Source organism: Epinephelus moara, chromosome 7 (genome assembly GCF_006386435.1).
Source record: "Epinephelus moara isolate mb chromosome 7, YSFRI_EMoa_1.0, whole genome shotgun sequence".
NCBI classification, from domain to species: Eukaryota; Metazoa; Chordata; class Actinopteri; order Perciformes; family Serranidae; genus Epinephelus; species Epinephelus moara.
In genome coordinates this window covers 27,417,009-27,444,431 of record NC_065512.1, presented here as the reverse complement: position 1 = coordinate 27,444,431, position 27,423 = coordinate 27,417,009, and the positions used below count along the sequence as shown (strand labels likewise).

Here is a 27,423-nt window from a genome sequence, read left to right as displayed (position 1 = left end):
GGTCCGAGCACAGAACCTTGCGGAACTCCATAACAAACTTTGGTACGTAAGGATGATTCATTATGAACATCAACAAACTGAAAACGATCAGATAAATAAGATTTAAACCAGCTCAGTGCAGAACCTTTTAGGCCAATTAAGTGATCCAGTCTCTGCAGTAGAATTTGATGGTCAAATTCTACTGCAGTGCTACTGCTATTCTATTGTGGCTTGTAAAATAGGGTCGTAAAAAGATAGATGTACTGAATATATGTAATATCTAGTACAGCCTAACTAGTGATGACACTGCACTTAGATGAACTATGTTAAGAAAAAAAGCAAGGATGTTGGTTAATTTCAGATATTTTAGATAGTACTCTAGAAACTGCGTTTTGGGGATGGTAAGTTTTTTGCGGCTTGTTGTAAAATAGAGTTGTAAAAAGATACATCTACTGAATATATCAAATGTCTAGTAAAGCCGAACTAGTAATGAAACTGCACCTAGATGAAATATGTCAAGAAAAAGTAAGGATGATGGTTAATTTCAGATATTTTAGTAAGTTCTCTAGAAACAGCGTTTTGGGACTGAATATTTGAATATATCAAATATCTAGTACAGCCGAACTATCATGTTATTATTATTATTATTATAATTATTGGTGGGAAATTATAACAGAGGAATATATTTGCCGTTTTAACATCAAGAATACTTTCGTGTTTTTGTGTGTATACAGAACGTTGTTGAATCAGGGAATCCGTGTGTCCACCACGAAAAAGGATCCTAATTGACTTTACATTGGCATTGTTTCCGTGGTACCGGCACGTAATTTCAACCCATTACACGCTGCCACCACGGAATTCGGTGTTAAGAGGTCGTGGTCATTTCACGTATTTAATGCTAGTTTCCGGGGATTCCTGTTTCTCTCCTATTTTAAGGACAACTTTTCTCTCCTTTCCACTGCCATCACCTCTCAGTCACTATTAACTCTTCACATAGTGATGAGTTTTACACCTGTCAGAGAGTAAGAATACTTCCAATTGTCAGGACTGAGCACCATCTTCCATTCTGAACCCACCACATGACTAAAAGTTGACCAACTTGACAACACGTGCAGCATTAAGAAAAAAAATTCACCAGTATGCTGACACACAAAAACATCAATTTGATGATGTGCAGCATTTAGAAAAGGCGCTGCAAGAAGCTCATAACACAAAACGGAAACTGTTTCCTGAGGGGGAACTAACAAGTGATGCATATGGCTGGGACACACTTGTTGCCATGGGTCATGGACTTTAAGGTAGCGACTGTAGCAACTAGAATTCAGCCAGTACAAACCCCAGCACCAAGCGTACACCCCAACTCTCCGTGGGATCAGCAAACTTTCTGTTGCTGCTGTTACATCGGTTAGACTCAGAAACCAGCCCGCTGTTACCCCCGGTGCCGGGTGTGCACTGGCTGACTTCAAGTCACTATAGCTGTTAACTTAAGTTAACAGTTTAGTTATGTAAACTCAAAAGGTCGGAAAGGATTTATATAATTTGATATGCCCATTCCGCTTTAAAATGTTCAAGGCTACTTCCATTCTTTAAACTACTTCTTCTTCGTCTTCTTCTCTTTTTAATACAATCAAAAAAATGGTGTAAACGGGGCTAAAATATTGTCAAGGCCTCTGCGCACCAAAGCACAAACCACGACAAACCAACTTACACAGCAGTCCTTTGCACAGACATTACTAAGTGTTAGGCCCACTCCAGGGGTCGACACATCTGTCATAGGTCATAAGAGCTACAACAGAATGGTCAACCATTGAATGAACACATTTGCAAAAGGCATCTTGCATTTGATGTAACACAAATATCTGACAAGGGATTGAAACAAATTTACGGTAAAGGGCTGCAGTCCCATAAAGTCCACTGATGCACAGATTACACAAACCAGTACATGGGTTTTGATCCAATATTATGGTTAAAATAAGAGACACATTTACCACCACAATATCAGTATAAAGTGAGAGAAAAAAAGTGTGCATTCCACTATGACTAGGTGGTAGTCATAGTGGTTGAGAGAAGAGCCAAGGCCTGCAGAGCATTCTGGAGGCTTCAAATCCAGGGGTCTGTGGACTCCTGCACTCCCTCTGGGTCTATAATAAGCTCTACAGGCCCTAGCTCTCCTCTCACCTTCAGCAAGCTCCTCCAACTTTTGTCTGTTTTCTCGTTCCAGCGAGCACAGACCCTGAAAAGGAGCTGGACATGTCCAAGAGATAGAACCATATTAACAGGCTGGGAATGGACCATGATGCTGCCGTACATATGTCCTGCCAACACTGCCCCTCCACGTGCAGAGTGTGCATGCACCACAGACAGAGGGTTCCTGCCCACCTGCCTGTAGGCTTGGGATATGCACTCACAGAGCTACTCAAGGTGTTTCTTGGATAGGGCCTTACCGGTCATCTGATGGGTGTGATCAACATAACATGCCAACACATGAAATGGGCAGAACAGATGCAATTTTGCCTTCTTGTCCCCCTCATGGGGTGAAGGACAAAAAACATCTAACTGTATTACTCTCAATCTGAATTAACTCCTTATGTTCTTCGGTACCAAGGTCTGAGACAAGCCCCACTGCAGTCACCACAAAGCAGTGAGCAACTGGGGTGCACCGATAGGGCAGTTAGTTTACATGCTCTATTAGATAAGGTCAACACAAGCAGCAAAGGTATCATGAATGACAACGCCCTCACAGTGGTGCGCTCCAGAGGCTCAAAGGAATCCTTCATCATATGTTGCACAAATGAAGTCATTATTTTCTGCAGTCATTCCTGAACTTATTTTTACATGAAAAATACAATATAGCAATGTGATGTTTGGTCATGCAGCCCTGTTGCTGGAAAAATATGATTCTGAAAATTGCTCTGCCACCCGAAAGCCTTTTCCCACTTCTTACAGAGCATAGTCATTTTACCATATTAATATGAACGCAGGCTATGGAAGGCCTGCATTGTCCCCTTGCCTAAGAAAGGACATCTCAGCACTCTCAGTAATTATAGGCCTGTCACACTAACTGCACATGTCATGAAAACCTCTGAGAGGCCGGTTTTGCAGCACCTGAGGACCCTGGTGACTAATTTCCTAAACCTTGTGCAATTTGAATACCTGGCATACGTGGGGGATGGCAGGGTCTTGGGTGATGCTGGTGCTACTGATAAGCAACAACTCACTCTACTGGCATAATTTCTCTTACTCTGTACATCCTGAACTTATTTAGTAGAGTGTCCACACAACTTCTCATTCTACATATACATAGAGGTATACCGGTGGCTTTACAGCCTACATTTTATTTAATTTAGCGAGTCTAGTAGAGTCATATTATTGATTATCTCTGATCCCCACGGTCAATTTGGTCATTGCGACAGTCCGACGCAACACCACTGACGCTAGGTGGCGCCAAGCTGAAAAAAGTAAAGGACTGTTTTCATCTTAGTTGATAGTGTGGTACTTGTAAAAAGTAAAGCTTAATTTTCCAAAAATCTACCTGACACCTGACAATGTTGGAGTCATCTGAGAACTTTTGGAGGTGACATGTTTCCAAATTGAACTGAAAGTCCAGGTTGTAGAGAGTGAAGTTAAATTATGCCAGTAGAGTCAGTTGCTGCTTATCAGTAGCACCAGCATCACCCAAGAACCTGCCATCCACCACATGTGCCAGGTATTCTAGAAAATTAGTCGCCAGGGTCCCCAGGTGCTGCAAAACCGGTCTCTCAGAGGTTTTCATGACATGTGCAGTTAGTGCGACAGGCCTATAATTACTGAGAGTGCTGGGATGTCCTTTCTCTGGCTAGTGGGACAATGCAGGCCTTCCATCGCCTGGGGTCATATCAATATGTTAAAAAGACTAAAGACAGTGAGCCTTGCTCTGCCAGAAGTGAAAAATAAACCTTTTCCAACATCACTAAAGCTGTCTTATGTACATGTTATCAAAGTCAGGTGTATTTCCAGAGGCTTTCAGGTGGCAGAGCCATTTTCAAAATCATAACTAGTAGCAGGGCAGCATGACCAAACATCAGATTGCTATATTGTATTTTTCATGATGAAAAAGAGGTTCAGGAATGGCTGCAGAAAACAATGACTGCATTTGTGCAATTTAATACTTCATTCTTCATCAAAGTTATGAGTGTGTTGCTTTCCCTTTTGTTTATATCTGCCTGCAAGCCAGCACCCTTTCCCTTTTGTTTATATCTGCCTGCAAGCCAGCACCTGACTAGAAGTGTGTATTATCCCCTCACGTTTTTATTATATTTATTAACAATAGATGTTTCTTGATGAGAAATACATTCAATGTGTTTAACTACTAGTAGTGTAGCTTGCTCATGTCAAGAAAAGCATAGATGTCAAAGCCAAAACCTAGGGCCCATTGACATAATTACTACATTACAGTATGCTACTATGCATTTTCAAATTATTGTATAATAGGTAGCGTTAATAACTGTAATGTGCTAAAACAGAGGAGGGTCATGTAATATCAAATACTCCACTATCTCTCACCATCAAAACCCTGATTTGATTTTATATTTTATTTCCGTTGATGACACAATGTGCCTATCTGAAAGCACAACACTTCTTTTATCTCACAGTAATCCTTTATCCTGTTTGTTGTCCATCAACAACTTAAATGCTTTTGCAAAGTGAAGTCTGTCACGGCTCTCTTGACATTAAAGCAGAGTTTATCAACTGCACATATGAACACACAATGACAAGGCACTGCCCAAATGTGAATATTTGAAAAATTATAATTAAAGGTCCAACAACATCATCCTTGAGCAACACATACAAGCACAAAATGAAACAATCACACCCAAAATAATGGATTCATTTTTCCATGTGAGATGATTCAGTCATATCTTGGAGATCATTAACATTACAAAGGCCTAATTGAGGTACAACAGGAGAATTACACTAACAACCATGGGTTGAGCCACATAGTGATTTTTGGAATATTTAGACAATCTAAACCTTGAATCTCCATTTAAATCTTTGACCTGCCATCATACACAAATATATCATTCTGTTTCGAATTCTAGTCAGGATCAGTCCATAAATAATAGGGTTTATAATCGGTGGAATTATAAGAAATTGTATGGCCATGAAGTTCCTTAAATTCTGTGGCATGGATGCTGATCCATACCTCGAGTACATAATATCAAAAAGCAAAGCAGCTGTGACATTGAACAGACATAACAGATGTGGCACACATGTCTGAGTAAACTTTCTCCTCCCCTCTTTGGATTTTAAAGATGACTGTACCAACTGCACATATGAACATACAATCAAGAGGACATGAGCACAATAGAAAGCAAGAACAATCAATCCAACTATGTCATTTGCTCTTGTTGAGCCACAGGAAAGTTTAACAACTGACCAGTTCTCACAATAGAGTTTATCTATGTGGGAGCCACATAATTTCAGTATGGATGTCAAAGTTATAATCATACCTTCAGAGCAGAAAGGTACAAGCCAGGACAAACCAATTAACACAGCAATCCTTTGCACAGACATCACAGAGTGATACTCCAGAGGTCGACATATGGCCACATATCTGTCATAGGCCATTAGAACTAGAATAGAGTAGTCGATTTGTGAATTGGAGTATATAACAAAGACTTGCAAAAGGCATGCTGTATATGATATTACTTGAATGTCAGACAGCAGATCAAAGACAAATTTAGGATAAAAGCCAGCAGCTCCATAGAGTCCATTGATGCACAAAGAACACAAAAAAACGTACATGGGTTTATGTAAATTTTGATCCAAAATTATGGTTAAAATGAGAGACACATTTACCACCACGATTAGACAATAACACAGTAAAGTGAGAGAGAAAAATGTAACTTTGTAGTTGACAGTGGCACTGAAGCCAGACAGTGAAAATATAACTAAATTGGATGTATTACTCATTTTGCAGTAATCCTCCAAGATCAAAACTGTCAAAGTTATAAATCATATTTAGAAAATAGAATGCAATGCTGTACAAAGGTTAAAACAGTCATTGTCAGGGATATGTTCTGTATACGTTGAATATTACATGTCCAAATGTCTGACTGTTGTACAGTGTTAGCGCTGGAAATTTATGGTTGGTTGTTAAAGGGAGCTCCCTCTCTACAGCTGGCGTGTCATTGGCTGGCAGCCCAGAGGTTAAAAAAAAAGAAGGAAACAAAAGAAATAATCACTGTACAGTGTTATATTGTTGATGATTTGCTTGATTGAATGACAGACGCAGGGTCCCTGCCCGCCTGCCTGTCGGCTTGGGGGATGCACTCACAGAGCCATCTCACAAGGTGTTTCTTGGATAGGGCCTTACTGGTCACACCATCACCAAAGCACACAAACAGCTGTTCAGTGCATCTGAGGGGGGAGGTGTGATCAACATAACATGCCAACACATAAAATGGGCAGAACAGATGCAATTTTGCCTTCTTGTCAAAATTACTGTGTCACCTGAAAGCCTGTGGAAATTAAAAACTTGTAGTGTCAATACAGCCGACTTTGATAACATGTACATAAGACAGCTTTAGCGATGCTGGAAATGTTTTTTTTTTCACTTCTGACAGAGCAAGGCTCACTGTCTTTAGTCCTTTTACCATATTAATGTGAACACAGGCTATGGAAGGCCTGCATTGTCCCCTTGCCTAAGAAAGGACATCCCAGTACTCTCAGTAATTATAGGCCTGTCGCACTAACTGCACATGTCATGAAAACCTCTGAGAAACTGGTTTTGCAGCGCCTGGAGACCCTGGCAACTAATTTTCTAAACCTTGTGCAATTTGAATACCTGGCATACGTGGGGGATGGCAGGGTCTTGGGTGATGCTGGTGCTACTGATAAGCAGCAACTCACTCTACTGGCATAATTTCTCTTACTCTGTACATCCTGGACTTATTTAGTAGAGTGTCCACACACCTTCTCATTCTACATATACATAGAGGTATACTGGTGGCTTTACAGCCTACATTTTATTTAATTTAGCGAGTCTAATAGAGTCATATTATTGATTATCTCCGATCCCCACGGTCAATTTGGTCAATGTGACAGTGCGATGCAACACCACTGACACTAGGTGGCGCCAAGCTAAAAAAACAAAAAACAAATCCTATCTGTTGCCTACGGAGCCCCTAAAGTCCCTAAAAAAGAAAAAAAAACTATCTCGTGCGCACGAGATAGTTTTTTTTTCTTTTTTAGGGACTTTAGGGGCTCCGTAGTTACCTCTTTAAATGGGAGAGTTTCAAAAATTCATCACCCTTGCAGTTTTCATGAAGGGGGAAATCAGCTACAGAGACCAAAACTACTTTCGCACCAGGCTGTAAATGTGTTTATTTCTGCTGTAAAATTTGTCTATGGGGATTGACTGGCTTCTAGGGTTGGCCTGGTGTGTTCTAACCCTGTGTTCATGATGGGGTCTCACCACATGAATGCCCAATTTAGGTTTCTCCCTCACTTGATGCAGCATCTCACTCTGGTCACTCCCTCTGTACTGGAGCCACCATCATCCTACTCCACCATTCTCACCCAACAATCATACATTTCAAATTAAGTTATAAATAAAGGACTGTTTTCATCTTAGTTGATAGTGTGGTACTTGTAAAAAGTAAAGCTTAATTTTCCAAAAACCTACCTGACACCTGACAATGTTGGAGTCATCTGAGAACTTTTGGAGGTGACATGTTTCCAAATTGAAATGGAAATCCAGGTTGTAGAGAGTGAAGAGAAATTATGCCGGTATCCAAGACCCTGCCATCCTCCAGGTGTGCCAGGTTCAAACTGCACAAGTTTAAGAAAATGAATTGCAAGGGTCCCCAGGTGCTACAAAACTGGTCTCTCACATGTTTTCGTGACATGTGCAGTAAATGTGACAGGCCTATAATTACTGAGAGTGCTTTCCAACATCACTAAAGCTGTCTTATGTACATGTTTTAAAAGTGAGGTGTATTTCCAGAGGCTTTCAGGTGGCAGAACAATTTTCAAAATCATATAATGTGTCTAGTAGCAGGGCAGCATGACCAAACATCAGACTGCTATACTGTATTTTTCATGATGAAAAAGAGGTTCAGGAATGGCTGCAGAAAACAATGACTGCATTTGTGCAATTTAATACTTCATACTTCATCAAAGTTATGAGTGTGTTGCTTTCCCTTTTGTTTATATCTGCCTGCAAGCCAGCACCTGACTAGAAGTGTGTATTATCCCCTCACATTTTTATTATATTTATTAACAATAGATGTTTCTTGATGAGAAATACATTCAATGTGTTTTTATTATATTTATTAACAATAGATGTTTCTTGATGAGAAATACATTCAATGTGTTTAACTACTAGTAGTGTAGCTTGCTCATGTCAAGAAAAGCATAGATGTCGAAGCCAAAACCTAGGGCCCATTGACATAATTACTACATTACAGTATGCTACTATGCATTTTCAAATTATTGTGTAACAGGTAGTGTTAATAACTGTAATGTGCTACACAGGACCAACACTCAACAGGGTCCTTGTTTCTGATGAGAAATTTGTCAAATATCCTTGAAATGTTTACGGAGCTAAGGCCTGTGATTGCATGAGAGTTAAGCACCAATAATAATGTGATCATTTGGTATATTTTTTCTATACATTCTTATCTTCAGCTTTATGTAAGCATCAAATATTTAAGACTGAAACAGAGGAGGGTCATGTAATATCAAATGCTCCATTATCTCTCACCATCAAAACCCTGATTTGATTTTATATTTTATTTCCGTTGATGACACAATGTGCCTATCTGAAAGCACAACACTTCTTTTGTCTCACAGTAATCCTTTATCCTGTTTGTTGTCCATCAACAACTTAAATGCTTTTGCAAAGTGAAGTCTGTCACGACTCTCTTGACATTAAAGCAGAGTTTATCAACTGCACATATGAACACACAATGACAAGGCACTGCCCAAATGTGAATATTTGAAAAATTATAATTATAGGTCCAACAACATCATCCTTCAGCAACATTTAAGCAGTTACACATACAAGCACAAAATGAAACAAACACACCCAAAATAATGGATTCATTTTTCCATGTGAGATGATTCAGTCATATCTTGGAGATCATTAACATTACAAAGGCCTAATTGAGGTACAACAGGAGAATTACACTAACAACCATGGGTTGAGCCACATAGTGATTTTTGGAATGTTTAAACAATCTAAACCTTGAATCTCGATTTAAATCTTTGACCTGCCATCATACACAAATATATCATTCTGTTTCGAATTCTAGTCAGGATCAGTCCATAAATAATAGGGTTTATAATCGGTGGAATTATAAGAAATTGTATGGCCATGAAGTTCCTTAAATTCTGTGGCATGGATGCTGATCCATACCTCGAGTACATAATATCAAAAAGCAAAGCAGCTGTGACATTGAACAGACATAACAGATGTGGCACACATGTCTGAGTAAACTTTCTCCTCCCCTCTTTGGATTTTAAAGATGACTGTACCAACTGCACATATGAACATACAATCAAGAGGACATGAGCACAATAGAAAGCAAGAACAATCAATCCAACTATGTCATTTGCTCTTGTTGAGCCACAGGAAAGTTTAACAACTGACCAGTTCTCACAATAGAGTTTATCTATGTGGGAGCCACATAATTTCAGTATGGATGTCAAAGTTATAATCATACCTTCAGAGCAGAAAGGTACAAGCCAGGACAAACCAATTAACACAGCAATCCTTTGCACAGACATCACAGAGTGATACTCCAGAGGTCGACATATGGCCACATATCTGTCATAGGCCATTAGAACTAGAATAGAGTAGTCGATTTGTGAATTGGAGTATATAACAAAGACTTGCAAAAGGCATGCTGTATATGATATTACTTGAATGTCAGACAGCAGATCAAAGACAAATTTAGGATAAAAGCCAGCAGCTCCATAGAGTCCATTGATGCACAAAGAACACAAAAAAACGTACATGGGTTTATGTAAATTTTGATCCAAAATTATGGTTAAAATGAGAGACACATTTACCACCACGATTAGACAATAACACAGTAAAGTCAAAGAGAAAAATGTAACTTTGTAGTTGACAGTGGCACTGAAGCCAGACAGTGAAAATATAACTAAATTAGATGTATTACTCATTTTGCAGTAATCCTCCAAAATCAAAACTGTCAAAATTATAAACTATATTTAGAAAACAGGATGCAATGCTGTACAAAGGTTAAAACAGTCATTGTCAGGGATATGTTCTGTGTACGTTGAATATTACATGTCCAAATGTCTGACTGTTGTACAGTGTTAGCACTGGAAATGTATGGTTGGTTGTTAAAGGGAGCTCCCTCTCTACAGCTGGTGTGTCATTGGCTGGCAGCCCAGAGGTTAAAAAAAAGAAGGAAACAAAAGAAATAATCAATGTACAGTGTTATATTGTTGATGATTTGCTCACTTGAAATATACTGATGGAGACAAAAGAGTATACAGATGGAACCAATGTTAACTAAAAGCACAGTCCATAAGAATTTATAATGCAAGATAACAAATACATTGTTGAGCATCAGCTTTAATATCAACTGGTCCATTTTATATTGTATTAATAGAGTGAGTACTTTAACTTAGGTGCTGTAAATTTTTAACCTGAGGCCCCAGATGGTTTGTAACACAGAGCCATTTAACCATTGGAAACTGTTTGGAAAATGCAGAACTTTTAAAATAAATAATTGGCAGGTGATTAGATGAACCATCTGTCTATCACCGTCTATGACAGGCTAAATTCCTGCCAAGGAGGAGTGAGTAGTAGTACATACTAAGTTCAGTGATGACGCCCTTCTTGGCATCTGTGGACCCCATCATAGCATCTGCTGTGATTTCAAGTGGGAAAACGGGCTGCTAGCCCAGGTCAAAAGTATTCCCCATGCCTGTCCAGGAGTAAGCCAAGATGTTGTCTTTCCTGCCTCTGGCCTCTGTCTGCTCTCTCCCGTCTTGACAAAGGTATTGAGTGGTGGATGATGACTTGAGAAGTTGTTTGCCCCCACTCTGTACTCGTGCCGCCACCTGAGGCACCCCTGTGCCAGCACAACCTTGCACAGGATGTGCTGGAGGCCTGTGTTGCGGGCACTTGACCTCACTTCCAAACCACTGGGAGAGGTTTTTGGGGCATAGAAGGGTGTCATATGTTGCCCTTATCAAGAAGCTTGGGCATGCTTCACCAGATGTCTGCCCAGACGATACCTCTGCTTGTGGTGGCCTCGTATTTTATTCATGCTACTTGCTGGCCCTGAAACTTTTTTGTGCTGCAACTTGCTGATGGCCTGATCCACCACTGTCTGTGCCCTCCGCTCTCATCCTGTGTGGACATCCACTTTTGCATTCCTTATCAGCTGGTGCTTGGATTCCCTTTGCTCAAGTAGAAGATGGGTTTTCTCCTGCCTGTATCCAAGGCTGACAGGATTCAACAGAAGCGGTAATGTGGTCTTTCCAAAGAGGCCTGAGTTGGAGAAGCAGTGAGGGAGGCCCAGCCACTTCCTGATCTATGTGTTGGAGATGCCATCCATCCTGCTGGTTGCAGATGATGGAACTTTGCTCACTTTTCTCACCTTTTCAGGCCTCTCGCTACTTGACTGGCTTTGATGAGTATCATCTCGAAGATGGCCACAAAAAGAATGGGACGGATAGAATATCCCATTTGAATGCTAATTTCCAAGCATTGCCATTCTGTCCTATAAGGCTTTGTAGGGAGAAGCACATGTGGAGGTTGCTGAAATACTTGACTGTGGTGTTGGTGACACTGGTTTATATGTGGAAAAATTCCAAAGCAAACTTGATGAGCTTGTGTGGCACTGAGCCATTGGCGTTTGCCAAGTCAAGCTACACCAAATGTAAGTCACCCCTCTCATCACCCCTCTCTTTTGGCATGCTGTATTTGCTCCCAGATCATGGAAGAGAGTTCAATGCATCCTAAGAAGGGTTGGAGTGCAGTCTTTTGGCAACTTGTATTAGTGTACCCATTGCCCCTGAGGAAGCTGGTAATACTTCTGAACTGGCTGATAGAGGTGGAGGAATAGCTCTTTGGGAATGAAGACCCCAATTTGCTGTTGCCATCCTGATGGAATGGTCTGGTTCTTCCATGCAGTCCTCATAAGCTTCCAAATGATCTTTGCTACTTGGGGGCAGTTCTAAAGCTGATTTGGCCCCTTTGATAACCTCTTCAGTCCTGCATATGAGGGAAGGTGTCAAAAGGGATGCCTGGGGGCTTTGGCATGTGCCCTGGTGAGCTGAGTGGTGTATCTTTGGTTGCGTCTTTGTATTGGCTATTGATATACTACACTAGTTCATCCTTGGAGATGTGTAGCCTTCCACTTTGCTTTTCATCATGCAAATGGTAGGCATTTTTGAAAAATCTTTTCTTTCCTTTTCTTTCCTTTTCTGTCAATTATAGATCCAGTCTGTTTTACATTGCTTGGCAAGCTTTTTTTAGAGCATATCCCACAGCACCTTCAGAGAAGCTTTGTCCGCTGGGGCTGTTTTCCTCCATCTCTTGTGCAGCTGGCATCTGTGTTAACAAGCTCCTCAATGTCCTCCTGCCTTTTTGTCTCAGGGCTGTGACTAGCTTTACTGTAGTTTTGCCAAACCTTTTCTTGCACTTTTTGTATACCATGTTGCCGAACATGTTTGATTTGTGCTCAGCTTTCCCTTGCAAGGATTGCTCCAGGACTCCACTCATGTGTTTGTCGAGTCTGTACCATTCCTCTTGGCTATCTGCCTTTGGCCATTTGATTCTGCTGTGCCTCTCTGGTTGTTTATGACTGGCTTGCTATTTGTGTTTTCAAAGAGGGGCTGAACTGCTTATTGGTCTGGTGGAGTGACTCCATCTCTTGGCCTGCTTGCTGTGCTGGCTAACTCCTTGAACTGCTGGTCCTGATCCTGTAGCTCTCTACCTGGCTTTGGGTCCTTTGGTCCTTTTTTGTACCCCCTCCAGGAAATTTGAGAAGAGGGGCCCCTGATGGTCACTATTATTGGCACATTTTCTAATGACAACTACTAACCCCCATAAGGCCCCCTAAAGGCACTACACAGTGCACTAAAACTTTCCACAAAACCCTTTAAGTGGGGCCCCTTCTAGCTTGCATATGGCAGCAGGATACAGTCAGCCAGCTACCTGTCACTGTAATACATACAACATTAGGTGTATCTGTCAGTGAGACCGTTGGGGTCTTGATGGACTTCTTTTCTCAGGGCCCCTCCAGAATCTAGGTTCACCACTGCCTACCTCAGTGTAAAAATGCTGATCAGGCTTTCTTCCACACTTTATTCTTCCTCCCTCTGAGTGAAGTCACTTTCTCTTCTTTTCCAAGGGAGCGAGGGGAGATTGAAACAGGAATGTTAGCTATACTTTTTGTTCCTGAAGTTTTTAATTAATTTGTCATTCTGTGCAAGGATTTTTAAAGAGATTTCTGTATGAAATGAACACTATTAAAACAAAGCACACAACCTTACACTTTTTGTGCACTGGTATTTTCTGTTAAATATGATAACTGCTTAAATACAGCAAAATTATAAAAACAGTTTTATTAGTACACCAGTCAATGGTAATGAACAAATGTTAGAAACACTTTTTAATAATACAAATTTGCAGCAGCAGAAAGTCCAGCCTCCTGAATGATCTTAAATTTTAATCAACACCTATGTGAGACCGAGTCAACAAAAACTGAAGCATAGTTGACAACAGACACTGAAACCCCAATTCCAAAAAAGTTGGGACCCTGTGTAAAACACCAATAGAACCAGAATGCAATGATCTGCAAATCCTTTTTTGACATACGTATATTGCAGGCAAAAAGGCAAAAAGGATTTGCAAATCATTGCATACTGATTATATTACATAGCATCCTCAATTCTTTGAATTAGGAGTTCTTAACCTCTTCAGTTCTTACAACTATACATGTAAAATCTGCATCAGCCTGCATATCCCTTGTCATCTACAATGTTGTTTTTCTAATGAATAAGTTACAAACAAGATCATGACATGTTTTAAGACCTATGATCTCAGGAAGTGCGCCTCAGAGCTCATATCTGATATCTAATCTGTGTTTTTCCTATGCATCACCCACATTCTGGACGCAGAAATAGAAAGAGGTTTGACAGTATGGGTTGATACATTTCTGAGCTTTGAAAGAAGGGGCAGGCCACATTACTACTCCATATTATATTATGGGAACCTGATGATCAAATATTTCTGTTCATGAGAGAGAATGGCCGACCCAAAAACACAACTTCACAATGTATCAGCCCAATCCTTTAACCTGTTTGCTGACTTTACACAAACTTAATAAACTGTTGCGAACTTGAGTCAGTTGAAGTCCATAAATAATAGGGTTGAGAACAGGAGGAATCATGAGAAATTGTATGCCCATGAAGTCCTTTACACTCTGTGATACAGAGCTTGAACCATATCTAGCATACATGAGGTCAAAAAGCAGAGCAACACTGATGGTAAGCAAACATAATAAATGTGGCACACATGTCTGCATGAACTTTCTTCTGCACTCTCTTGACTTTAAAGCAGATTTTACCAACTGCACATATGAGCACACAATGAAAAGGTCATGCCCAAAATAGAAAAATATCATGATAAATCCAACAATATTATTTGTTGTTATTGAACTGCAGGAAAGTTTAAGGATTGACCAGTTGTCACAATAAAGTTTTTCTATGTGGGAGCCACATAATTCCACTGTGGAGGTCATTGTCATTACAACAGTCTGACAGAGCAAAGGTACAAGTCTGGAGAAGAACACCAACAACACAGCCCTATGTTTAGTCATAACAGAGTGATACTCCAGTGGTCGACATATAGCCACATACCTGTCATAGGCCATTAGGGTCAGAACAGAAAAATCAGTTGCTGCATAGGAGTATATAACAAACACCTGCAACAGACAGCCTGTATAAGATATGACATGAGTGTTAGACAATAGATCAGAAAGGAATTTGGGGTAAAAGGCCGCTGTCCCATAAAGACTATTAATGCACAAATTACCCAGAAAAATGTACATGGGTTCATGAAGTTTTTCGTCCAATATGATAAGAACAATAAGAGAACCATTTACAAGCAAAATCACAATGTAACACAATACGGCAAGAGAGAAAAGAGTGGCTCTGTGCTTTGTTGTCATGTCATTTAATCCCGATAAGGAAAATGCATTTAAAATGGTTGCATTGATCATTGTTTACCAGATAGTTATCTCTGTCCTGCCTTGATTACGATAACCTCAGCTGGCTATGTGCGAAAAGTAGTAATAAAAAAATGAAACCCAACAGCTGGAATAATTCACCACTTGTTCAGTAAACAGCGTAACTGCTTTTATCTTGTAAGTTTATCGTCACACTCCAATCAGCTGTCAGAACTAACTAGAGCTCCAGAGGTTCAATTACCTGCTCTACTTAAACAATGAAGATAATCTTTTTCTTGTTCATGTTTAGCCATATGTCAACCTTTGATATTATTTAATGGATTATGTGCTCTATAAATAAAAACCTGATTATCAATATCACTGGTAAAGTATTCATATTATTTTATAAGGGTAGATAAAGAAACAAATGGACTATCTCAAATATTAGATGGTAAATCTTTAAGTTTTTTTCTGATACTAAATAGGAACAGTGTGTATGATTTGGGGAGATTTAGTGGCATCTAGTGATGAGGACTGCAAATTGCAACCAGCTGAAACTTCTCCAAGTTAGGATTCCTTCAGTGGTCATTGTTCACAAGGTTTTTTACCAGGAGCTGGATTATCTACAAAGGTCTCTTCATCTCCAAAACAACCAGACCCAGTGATCAAAACCTGTAAAAACACTGTATTAAGCAGTTTCATTTTTACAAATCAGTGTTTCTCCAATGCTGTTCAGCATGTCAGATACAGGCTGCTAGCCCAGCACCTGCTTATGTGTGCTGACCTTTTTTCTCTGCTATGTTGAGATCCAGATGTTCAGGGGATTTCCACCTGGAGCTGAATGATCCACATAGGTCTCTTCCTCACCAAAACAAACGGACCCCATGATTTAAACCAGTAAAGACACTGAGAAAAAAAGCAGTTTAACATTAAAAATCAGTGGTTTTCCAATGCTGTCACTGCAGAGGGGCTCTGCTGGTAACCATAGTGGCTGACACAAAAGTGTGAATGGCCAGAGCCAGTGTTTGGTTTGTCTGTTCTGGGCTGCTGTAGAAACATGGCACTGCAACAGGGTGGAGGACCCGCTCCCTTTGTAGATATAAATGCTTCATTCAAGGGTAAGGAAAACACAACAATTCTTATTTTCAGGTGATTCTACAATGAAGAAAACATACTTATCATACAATATTCCATTTCTGCTAAAATATCCTGCACACTGAGCCTTTAACTGATTGCCAGATGCGTAATTCAGCATTAAACAATTTCCCCCCGGGGATTAATAAAGTATTCTGAATCTGAATCTGAATCTGAATCCAACATCTCTGCGCCTGCTGGTTGGACCATTGTGGTGAGACGTGTTAAGCCTGATTTATGGTGCTGCGGCGTACCTACCATGTACCTACGTCGTTGCCGTGACGCCGTTGTGAACCCTTCGAACTTCTCCGTCACTCCATTTCGTCGCGGTGCAATTCACCGCCAGAGTGGTAGGAGGCTGTGTTCCTTTCCTGAATGGTTATCGTCGTCTCTAGTTGATTCTTCTTTTTTTAGCTTCCGGCTTTTCCGGTCACAGAGAAATGAACGCGGAGCACGGACAGACGGCTCCGTCCGTATCCGTATCCGTATTGAACGTTGAGCATAAATGGGCCTTAATACTGCAACATCTACATCGCAACAGAAGATGTTTAAAGATGGCGGGGATGGCGCAATCTGGAAATACGGAACCAGAAATGCGTTGCTACCAAGCAAACCAATCACAGCCCTCTCGGTCTGCGCTGGGTCTGCGTCACCTCGACGTGTAGTCACATTTTTGGGGAGGTGCACATCAGGCTACGCCGGGGGCTACGGGGAGCCTTCTGCATAGCCACGTACCCTACGACGTAGCGACGTCGTTGATTTAACGCAGGACCATAAATCAGGCTTTAGGCTCCTGCTATGGTTCTCCTTAGCGCTACAAGATGATTCCACCAGGGGGTGGACACATTTACGTATGCGCCATGGCCAAGAAAGCTGCTTTACACCTTTACACCCCCCTGTCTCATCCCTCCCTTGTTGAAGAGAGTAAAGCCCTATTCGGACGGGATTAGTTTTATATAGGGACGTGGGGTAAAATAATAATTACCAGAGATTTTAGTCCCGTCCGAATGTGCCATGTCAGTAATCATTACCGCACGATGTCAGTAAAGATTACCGCGACTTTTACCTTCTGTAAAAGGGTCCAGGACAATTACCTCAGGTAATACTAATCCCGTGCGAATAGACCAGCAGTAAATATGTGTGGTAGGGCTGTCAAAAAAAAAATCGAAGTTAGAAATATAATCAAATATATATATTTTTTTATAGGTTCGAACCTAAATTTGATAATTTGAATATCATTAATAATTAATTAATACTATCAATAATGTTGTATATCACGGCGAATCCCGTTCGGGACGCAGAGGGAGGGAGAGGCACCGATGGAGGAGCCCGCTGCGCCAACACCACCCACTGCACTGTACGCGATGTGTGACCTGTTCGGGGAGACACACAGGGAGAGTGTTGCACCTGCTGCCTCCCTGCCTACCCTTTTTGAAGAAGAGATGAAACGTTACCAGAATGAGACACCACTACGAGCCGACCAGGATCCACTCTTGTAGTGGAAAACTACGCACTGAAGTATCCAAACATTGCTCAGATAGCGAGGCAAAAGTTGATCATACCTGGCACTTCAGTGAGGTCAGAGCGGGTGTTTTCATCCGAGTGTCACGTTCATATTGCAATAAGCATCTTATTTTTTGTGGGGTTTTTTTGTAAAAAAATAAAAATAAAATAATACTAATACTAATAGCCTACTAATACTACTACTACTACTAATAAATTCTAATATTATTCGAACTCTACTAAATTAATTCGAAAATATTCGAACTCAATTTCATGGTGCTTTTGACAGTCCTATCATACGCACATGACGGCAGGAGGGGACGGTGGTGCGTGAATGGATTTACCCCTCCCAGTTGTGGTAGTTTTACTGATATTTCTTATCCCCTGCGAATCGGCCATTAATGTTACTGACGTCCTGTGGTAAAGTGACATTACCCCACGTGCCCATGTAAAACTAATCCCGTCCGAATAGTGCTTTTGAAGCAGTTGTTGGTCATGCTGGTAGCCCCGGGTTGCTTGGCGCTGTGGTGCACAGAAATGACTCAAATTGCCTACCCTCTCTTGAAGCATTTCTTGCAGGGGGTCAGTGCCTGGTGATGTATGCCCCCTCCCCACAATGGGACCTGCCATTTGTGCTCAAGATCTTGGTTAAGGATTCCTTCAAGTGCTCCTCTCTGAAGGCGTTGTCAGTCAAGACAGCTTTGCTGCTTGCACTGACTTAAGCTCAAAGGGCAAGTGAACTAACTGCCCTATCGGTGTGCCTCACTTGCTGCGTCATGATGACCACAGTGAAGCTTCTCTCAAACCCAATCCCTCCTTTTTTTCCCCAAGAACATAAGAAATTCATTCAGGTCTAGAGTCATACTGTTAGACTGTGGCCAGTAAGGTCCTATCCAAGAAACCAAGAAACTCTACACATGGTGTGGTAGTGTCGGCAACCTTGTTTAGCGGGGTGAGTGTCGAGGACATATGTATGGCAGTACCAGTACAAACTGTCCTATGCACAGCTGAGAGGTTGTATGTTTTAGCAACAATATATTGGGAAGTACTAAACATGACTGGATCAATGAGACTTGGATTATACTGCACAAGTTGTGTAAGAGTTTGTAAATGGATGTTTTGGTACAGTTTTGCTGTTGTTAAACATGGTCCCAATCACTTCATGCGTGAAGAATGTTTGCCTTTTTTAAGTCTATGTTCATTGTGGAGGCAAGTTTTTGAGGGGGGTGGGGGGGGTCCTTTTTTTGTTTCATCATCAAAGTTGATAGAGGAAGTATATGCATTGTTTTTCAGGGCCTTTGGCATCCTGTATCTTACATTACCAGCCTTCTCTCACTGTGTAGGGAGTTTGTACACACTTACACATTTGTTCTACATGGAGACTGCTGGTCCCAGAGCATGACATTTGCAGCAGATTGATGTCCTGGGGATACAGAGATGTGGTGGACTAATGACCCTGAGGCTTAATCACCATGTTTACTCTGTATTTCTGTGTCCCTGTGACATTGCAACACAACAAAGGGGAGTTACATCAGTAGATCAATAACATGGTAATCTCATGTGAATGGACTGAACACATCAAGTTATCCAACAGGGAATGTGTTGGCTGATGTCCTCAGTGTCTCAGGCCAGTGTTTAGCCAAGTTAAACTTTAATTAAAGTGTTTGTCACATAAACACTTTAATTAAAGTACTAGAGAAAAAGACAGTGCATCTTTATTGGGTCTGATGCCAAAAAGTGTAACTTCTATACACAATATCTTTGGTATTAGCTGTAGTATCTGGAAAATAAAACTATCTCAGTCAGGTTTTTCAGACTATATCTAAAATGTGTTTTTAATTAAATCCAAAGAAGCTGCACAGTGATCCTCATTCTTTACAATACCATTATTGTACTTTTTTCTCATGTACTCTAACGAAAGGGGCAGTTTACTGGTCATAAAGTGCATGACTCATCCTGTAAAATAGCTGTATGATCTCTTCAGTGGCTCTGCAGAAAGCTTTCCAAAAATCTGAAGAAAAAAAAATAACCCTGATGATGTCATCAGGGTATCTGGGCTTGGATAAAGCCTGTATTACAAACTGGGGGAGCTGAGTCTGAACAATGTTCACCAGACAGGGACAGTCTAACAAAAGATGCTATCACATTGCATTATGGGAAGTGTAGAATCCAGTGTTTTGGAGTTAGCTCCATCTTAAGGACTAAAAGTCAGGACATCTCTGGCCCTGGTGCTTTACATTTTGAATTTAAATTGAATATTTAATATTTCTGTCAGAAGTCCACTAACTGTATGGATTTGCCATGAAAAAATCACTCTCATCCTGGTATATGATTAATAATTCGGACTTCAGGATCTTTTAGCAAACACTAGTGTCCTTTTTACATGTGGTTTTTACATGCAGCTTGGATGATTGGCTCACCACATTTGGGGATGGTCTGGGGTGTATATGGCCACATTCTTTCAGAGGTGTGTGTGCTCATGTGTCCTGGGCCACAGTAAAGGACCCCCAGCTCAGCTAACAATCTTGACTATCAGACTCAAACTGTCACTTGCTGCATTGCTGCTTAAAGCCCAGTTCAGACCAAAGAGTCCCAATGAGATGAAACCATTTTAGAATGTTGTAGAGAAAAGTTGCAGTGGTGTGAACTTGCCGGTCTGATGGTGTCACCTGCAACTCAGCTGGCCAAATTGCCAACGGCTGGTTTTAGAATGTAAAGCACTTCACTTGTTTCTACAGCCAATCAACTTGTAGTGAAGTCCGCTGATCAAGTCAAAATGACCATTGCTTGCTGCGGCAGGTGCTCTGTCCCCGCCAAGCCCTCTGTTTCCATGGTTATTTATATTATCGTGGTGTATTTATTATGAATACAGTCCATCTAATGCTCGTTTTGTTTATGTGTTTTGCTATTTCATTACTACTACAAATGCAACTGTAGCCAGTATCTCACTATCACTATCCTCATTTATATTTTAAGAAGCTACACATTATATTCAGCCACAAAAGAAGTCTGAAAAGCTGGAAATCAGGACGGAAGTACAGAGTTGTTACATAGAGATGATATGCCGTCTCGTCGTGAATATTTGGTCTAAACTGGGCTTAAGACACATTGAGGACGCATTAGGTACATTCACACCTGTACTTAGAGCTGTCCACTTGTGATCTGATCACCCAAGACATGTTAAAAGCTGATGTAAACAAGCTGATCATTGATGCACCAGTTTAGCCACACACATAGGCCAACATAACTGCTGAAACCATAGGATTCACCTTTTACTTTACAATGTATGCAATACGTCATGTACAGGGTGTACAGTTTTGTTCCATTAATGCAACAGATTGGCCCTGGTTCCAGGGCAATGATTTACAGCACATACCATACATTCTGTGACCCCGATGTACAAAGCAAGGTACAAAGCACAAAAAGTTGGGCAGTAAGACCTGACTCACAGTCACTGCTCCAATTCATCAAAAAAGTATTGGATGGGCTTGAGTTCAGAGCTCAGTGCAGGCCACTAAAAACACGGGAAAAACCATTCCTATTCAGTTGGTATATATATTATTTATTTGTATGTGTTGTTTCTCTGTTTGTCTTTTGTTTCTCTATTTGAGACATTCTTTTCTTTATGACCTCTCTCTGCTTCCATTTCCTTTTTTGTTCGAATTTTCCTTTTTTTTTTGTTTCCTACAACTTTCTCCTCCACTTTCTTCCTTGTCCGCTACATTTTCGTTTTTCCTTTCTTTCACCGACAGTTACTATCAGCTCATGTTTGTTGTTTTCTATGTAAAAGTTTTCAGGTTTGGCTCCATCTTTTACTACTTGCAGTCAATACAGTGGGAGGAACAGAGATTGGTGATTGAGCTTCTTAGAGTTGAAAATGAGACAATAAAGGATAAGGGCTGCTGTCAGTGGTTTCAAAGGTTCTCTTCTCCTGACTGGGCTATATAAATAGGATTTACTACACTCAGTTGTGATATAATATGCTATTCTTACAATTGTGCATGCAAAAATGATGCACCAAAGGTAAACTTTTAGTGTAAACAATGTAATGTTTTTGTTTCAGCAGCAGCTGTTTGTAGCAGCTTGGCCCTCTAGCGTAGCCCAACCCATCTCTTTGCACAAGAGAGTGTATAAAGTTCAGAGGAGGCTTTTGTGTTGTTCACTTGGGAGGGTTACAGCAGCCAGCCGGAGGCTTTCATATGTGTGAGATACCAGTGATCATGGAACAGATGTGTAAAATGTGAATTTGAATCGATGTTCATATACTGTATGCTTAATGTTGTTTTGTGAGGAGTGATATTCATTCTTACATTTTGTCACAGGATACTTGAACAGTTGTCTGCATCATCGTCCATTATCCAATGGACTGTTGCACACTGGTACACAGAGATAAGTGTTGTTCAGATCTTGTGATTCCTTGTTTTATACTCTTGAATTTATCAGCCAAAAAAGTGTCTCAACGTGTTTGCCTGCCTTATTCCAAAATTAATAGAAAATGTAAATGAAGGCGGAATATTGGGCTGAGGCATTATTCAAAAGGATAATAGGTAACACTATCACTGAGCCAGTTTGCTGCTGGCCTATATGTTTCCCAGTGTGGCACCCATACTACACAAGAAAGAAATGGAGAATTCAACTGAAGTTATGTCTTTTGTGCTGGCTGCCTATGGTAACATTGGAGAGGTAAAATACCTGTATTTCAGCATAATGCTATTATGGTACATCTCCATATGTGTGGCCAACACAGTTCTAATTGTGGTCATATATATGGACAGGAGGTTGCATGAGCCAATGTATATACTATTATGTAATTTATTTGTGAATGAAATAGGTGGCAGCACATCGATGTACCCTCTTCTGCTCTCACAGATGTTTTCAGATACCCATGAAGTGACCCTACCATGGTGTTTTCTGCAGATGGGTTGTATCTACACATCTGCTTCTGTTGAGTTTTGCAGTTTAGCAGCCATGGCCTACGACAGATACGTCTCTATCTGCTATCCTTTACGTTACAATATCATTATGAACACAGGGAGAGTAGGTATGATCATTCTTCTTGTATGGATGTATTCATTTGTTAACTTTATATTCTCATTTTCAGTCGTCATCCGTTTGACATTTTGTGGAAATGTCATTGACAAAGTGTTTTGTGACCACCACTTAGTAATTAAACTTGCCTGTTCAGTTTCAATACTTAACAACATATCTGACCTGCTTTTTGCCTTTGTGACTATTGCTATTCCATTTAGTCTCATTTCAGTCTCGTACATTAAGATTTTGAATGTTTGTCTGAATACCTCAAAAGAAAATACGCAAAAGGCCATCACCACCTGCACGCCTCAGATTGTCTCAGTGTCAAACTTGTTTATCGGCTGCATGTTTCACTTTGTGGATTCCAGGCTTGATGTGGCTCTAGTACCAGATAAAGTGCGCATTATCTTATCTGTATATCTCCTCATTTGCCAGCCAATGATCACGCCTTTTATGTATGGATTTTACCTACTGAAAATAAGACAGTCATGTAAAAGATTTCTGTTTAATAGAAAATAAATATTTTTCTTCATGTTGGAAGACTGTTGAGAGCAAAGAGGGGTAGCTCTCCACAATGAGACTTAAAATCTATGGTGTGTATTGGCATATATTAAATATAACATTAACTTGTCTCTTTTATGGACAAATACATCCTTTCTGGAAGAGTTCATCAAGGGTTTAGGTGGGAGTGATATGTGCTGTAACCCTAATTCCATTCGCACAGATGGAGCCCTCTACTAGACTCTGTTATTAATACTCTCCTCCAATCACAAGCATGTATTTGCCCACCTAAATTTGTATAATTATAGCCAGCCAAATTACATGCATACCTGAATATGTGCAGAGCCCACAGTATACTTACATAGGAGCCTTATGACAGCATCGGCTACATCCGCTCCCTGTGGGAGTGAAAGGGCTCCTGCCTGTGCTAAGGTTACAATATCAATACCCTCGTTCTATCTCACACAGGCAATGCCCTCTACTGGTACCTGTGGGTTCTGTGGGTGGGTCCTTGCAGGGGTCAAAAGACAAGCAAGGGGACGGGTCCATGTCATTGGTCCAACATCCCATTAGTCCGACGGTCCGCGGTGCTGAACGGCTCCCGGCGGGCGTATTTCTACCTTGATGGTGCACCGCGACCGGCTCTGGGTCAGCTGGGAAAGGCTTGAGGCAAAGCAGGCTCACAGCTTATGTGTTTGCCACTTTCTTTTTCATTTTAACCCACACCATGATCTTTTCCTGACCCTAACCAAGTGGTTTTTGTGCCTAAACCTAACCAGACCTTAACCGCAGGGCATCATGATGATTTCGAAACGGACTTCGGAACAATGGGTTTAATATGGTCGGAACAATGGGATGTCGGACCAATGGGCTGTCGGACCAATGGGCAGTTCCCCAAGGGGACACCCTGCACACCACTTTTTCTGGGTCAATGATCCCTTAAAGTATCACAGAGTGCTGGCGAGTGGAGTGGGGGTCTCGGCGTCATCATTCTCAAATTTCTGCTCACAGTCATGGCAGCAAAGCATCACGTCAAAGTAGCTGAACTGATCCCTCCGTTGCTGGCATCTTACCTTAGGCAGTGCCCAGCAGGCCTCACAGATGGCTGCTGAACACTGCTCTCTGCATGGTCTGCACCAAGGCACTGATGAGATGAAGCAGCGACTCCATATGTGGAGAAAGCTGATCATTGGGTAATCGCTAAAGAGAAAAAGGATAACTGATGCAGTAATTTGGCTCCAACATATACTGTGGGCTTCGCATGTCTTCAGATAGGCGCGTCCTGATTGGCCAGCTACATTTATGCAAAATTCAGTGGGCGAATGTGTGCTCATGATTGGACCAGAGTATTAAAGGGCCAGTGTGTAATATTTGGCATGGTTTATTGTCAATCTGAATCTGAATCTGAATATTCTACCCATTAATATGTTTATATAAGTGTATAATCGCTATAAAATAAAATTCGTTTGGTTTTCGTAGCCTTATAATTATGCTTTTATATATATATATATATCAAGGACCTTGCTTTAGAGAGGTTGCCATCTTGCGCCGCCATGTATGTACGGCAGACCGAGCGGACAATCCACGGACAATCCAGCCAGCCAGAGAACGCGTTTCGCGTGTATAAATGAACCAACGAAGACAGCGGAAAGAAGGAAGAAGGAGGAGGAAACAACAGAGAGTGTTAGTAGTTCGTCGATAGAGAGTAGTGAAAAGTTTTTTTAGTTATAAAGTTTGCGAATGGACCACACTTACCACGCAACAGGAGAGAATGAACCCGAACCGTCATCTGCGAGGAAAAGAAGACGCAACTTCACTCCTTGTGATGCACTCTCTGCGGCGCTTTTCCTCCTGATGATATATCTCCCCAACGATGGTAGCAGTAGCACCGAATCCCATTCTGTGCATTCAGCCTCTCTTCTCGCCCACTCAGCATCAAACACATGGAGTTCCTCATCTGTATGCTCCGGCTCAAACAGGTATGGCTCTGGGTCTGTGTCCGCTACAAGAAAATCTTCAAAATCGCGTTCAAAGTCATCCATTGCAGCTACTATAGTCCGGAGATATTGCTAGGCTAAATAAACAGCTGCGCTCTGTTTACCGGCTACGCTGTCAGTCAGTGTGCGGGCTGGAGATTGGTGGAGCAGAGAGGGAGGGGGTGCCCACTCGGTATGGTAAACGAGTATGTGTGTATGAAGTGTGTCTGTTACGCTAGAAGAGTCAGAATTTGGGACGGAGTCTTTTACCCCCTGGAGTGTTACCAGAGTTTTTGGGAGTCTTTTACCCCCTGGAGTGTTACCAGAGTTTTTGGAGTGCTCCAATAAACTGGCCTTTTTCCCGAACGCTACTCTGGTCTCCTGCTCGTGAGGGATTCATTACAATATCGTAACATGGTTTAGATTTCTAAATAAATATTCACCTCGTCGCTAGATAGACCTACTCCTGAAAAACTTGTGCGCAAGGCTTGTTGTCCCTACGAGGCCGCCGTCATTTACCCGACGGGAGGGGTGAGCGAGTGAGCCCTGCAATCTAGAATTTGACCACTGATGTCACTGTTTTCAACCCATTTTACACACTGGCCCTTTAAGAGAAATATTCTGTTTTACAAGTCTTGGACGAAGTGTCACACGTTGTTTGATAGTGCAGTGCACATGACCATTGTAGCTTCACTCAACACCACACCTGCTTCTACACCTAAGTAGGTTAATTTGGTTAAGTGAAGTGCAAGCTAGGCATTCAGGAATGCTTTTAAGGTACTGGTGTGAATGTTGTTTGATATTTTACACCCCCCATGCAGGTGAACACGTTGATGACAAAGCGTTACATGATGTGCAATACAAGCAAATGCCCTAGGCTGAAGCTGATAATGTGACATGCAAAAAATAACCCCTCCATCCACCCATCAATTTATATCTGCTTATCTGGGTCCAGGTAGTGGGGGCAGCAGGCTAGGCAAGATATTCAAGATGTCCCTCTCCCCAGCACCATTTTCCAGCTCCTCCTGAAGGAAACTAAGGCATTCCGAGGCCAGATGAGATGATCCAGGCGAGATGAGATAATCCCCCCAACATGTTCTGGATCTTCTCCATAGGTCTATTAATGGTTGGCCGTGCATCCAGGAGGGATCCTGATCAGATGCCTGAACTACCTCAAGTGGCCCTTTTTGATGTAAAAGATCAGCGGCTCTACACTGAGCTCCCTCCAGATGTTGGAGCTCCTCACCCTATCTATAAGGCTTAGCCCAATCACCTGTGGAGGAAACTCACAATGGTCCGGTACAGCGCCCACATAACTGCTGATTCTACACCAATCTGCCTGTCCATCTCACACTCCATTTCACCTTCATTTCCGAACAAGAGCCAGAGATACTTGAACTCCTTTGCCTGAGGTAGTAACTCACTCCCAACCAAGAGGAAGCAATCTACCATTTTCGGCAGAGAACCATAGCCTGAGACTTGGAGGTACTGTCTTTCATCCGCTCCAGTGCATGCTACAGGTCATGGTCTGGTGAAGCCATAACAGCCACATCATCTGCAAAAAAGGAGAGACGCAATTCTGAGGTCCCCAAACTGGATACTCTTTTCCCCCTGGCTGCACCTTGATCCTCCTGTCCATGAAGGTCACAAACAGAATCTGTGACAAGGGACAACCCAAGCAGAGGCTGACACCCACTAAATACCAGATAGCTCATGGCAATGACCCTGGTATCCTATGTTCCCGCAGTACCCCCCATAGGACTCCCCAAGGTACTTGGTTGTAAGCCTTCTCCAAGTCCACAAAACAGATGTAGATTGGATAGGCAAACCCCACCCAGTAGACCCCAGTTTACTTCAAGACATTAAGAATATTTGTCTTTTTTGGATTGTCCATTAAAGGGAAATTTCGGTTTATTTCAACCCGTCTCCTATCGTCCTAAATTTGTTTCAAGTGACTAGTGACATAGAAATAATAGTTAGCATGTTAGCCGTTAGCCTAGATACAGCCATAGCGTCAGACCTGTTAAAACTTAATTGAACGGGCATCCTTTCAAGTGCAAAGTTAGTCCACTAAACAAGCTTTTTCTCCACAAAGACCGCCT

At 41.4% G+C, this 27,423-nt stretch overlaps 4 protein-coding genes across 4 annotated transcripts; 1 reads left to right on the top strand and 3 right to left on the bottom strand.

Annotated features, from left to right (window-relative positions):
• Nucleotides 1–4,983: 4,983 nt before the first annotated feature.
• LOC126393507 (olfactory receptor 142-like) lies at nucleotides 4,984–5,949 on the bottom strand. The gene has a single exon (XM_050049696.1). It carries the CDS (start codon nucleotides 5,929–5,931, stop codon nucleotides 4,984–4,986), a length of 948 nt encoding a protein of 315 aa, XP_049905653.1. The 5' UTR covers nucleotides 5,932–5,949.
• Nucleotides 5,950–9,201: 3,252 nt separating this feature from the next.
• Nucleotides 9,202–10,579, bottom strand: LOC126393506 (olfactory receptor 142-like). Its single transcript, XM_050049695.1, has one exon. The coding sequence runs from the start codon at nucleotides 10,147–10,149 to the stop codon at nucleotides 9,202–9,204; it is 948 nt and encodes a 315-aa protein (XP_049905652.1). The 5' UTR covers nucleotides 10,150–10,579.
• Nucleotides 10,580–14,288: 3,709 nt separating this feature from the next.
• LOC126393505 (putative gustatory receptor clone PTE01) lies at nucleotides 14,289–15,230 on the bottom strand. Its single transcript, XM_050049694.1, has one exon. The coding sequence runs from the start codon at nucleotides 15,228–15,230 to the stop codon at nucleotides 14,289–14,291; it is 942 nt and encodes a 313-aa protein (XP_049905651.1).
• Nucleotides 15,231–22,372: 7,142 nt separating this feature from the next.
• On the top strand, nucleotides 22,373–23,363 carry LOC126393581 (olfactory receptor 7G1-like). Its single transcript, XM_050049803.1, has one exon. It carries the CDS (start codon nucleotides 22,398–22,400, stop codon nucleotides 23,361–23,363), a length of 966 nt encoding a protein of 321 aa, XP_049905760.1. The 5' UTR covers nucleotides 22,373–22,397.
• The last annotated feature ends 4,060 nt before the right edge of the window (nucleotides 23,364–27,423 follow it).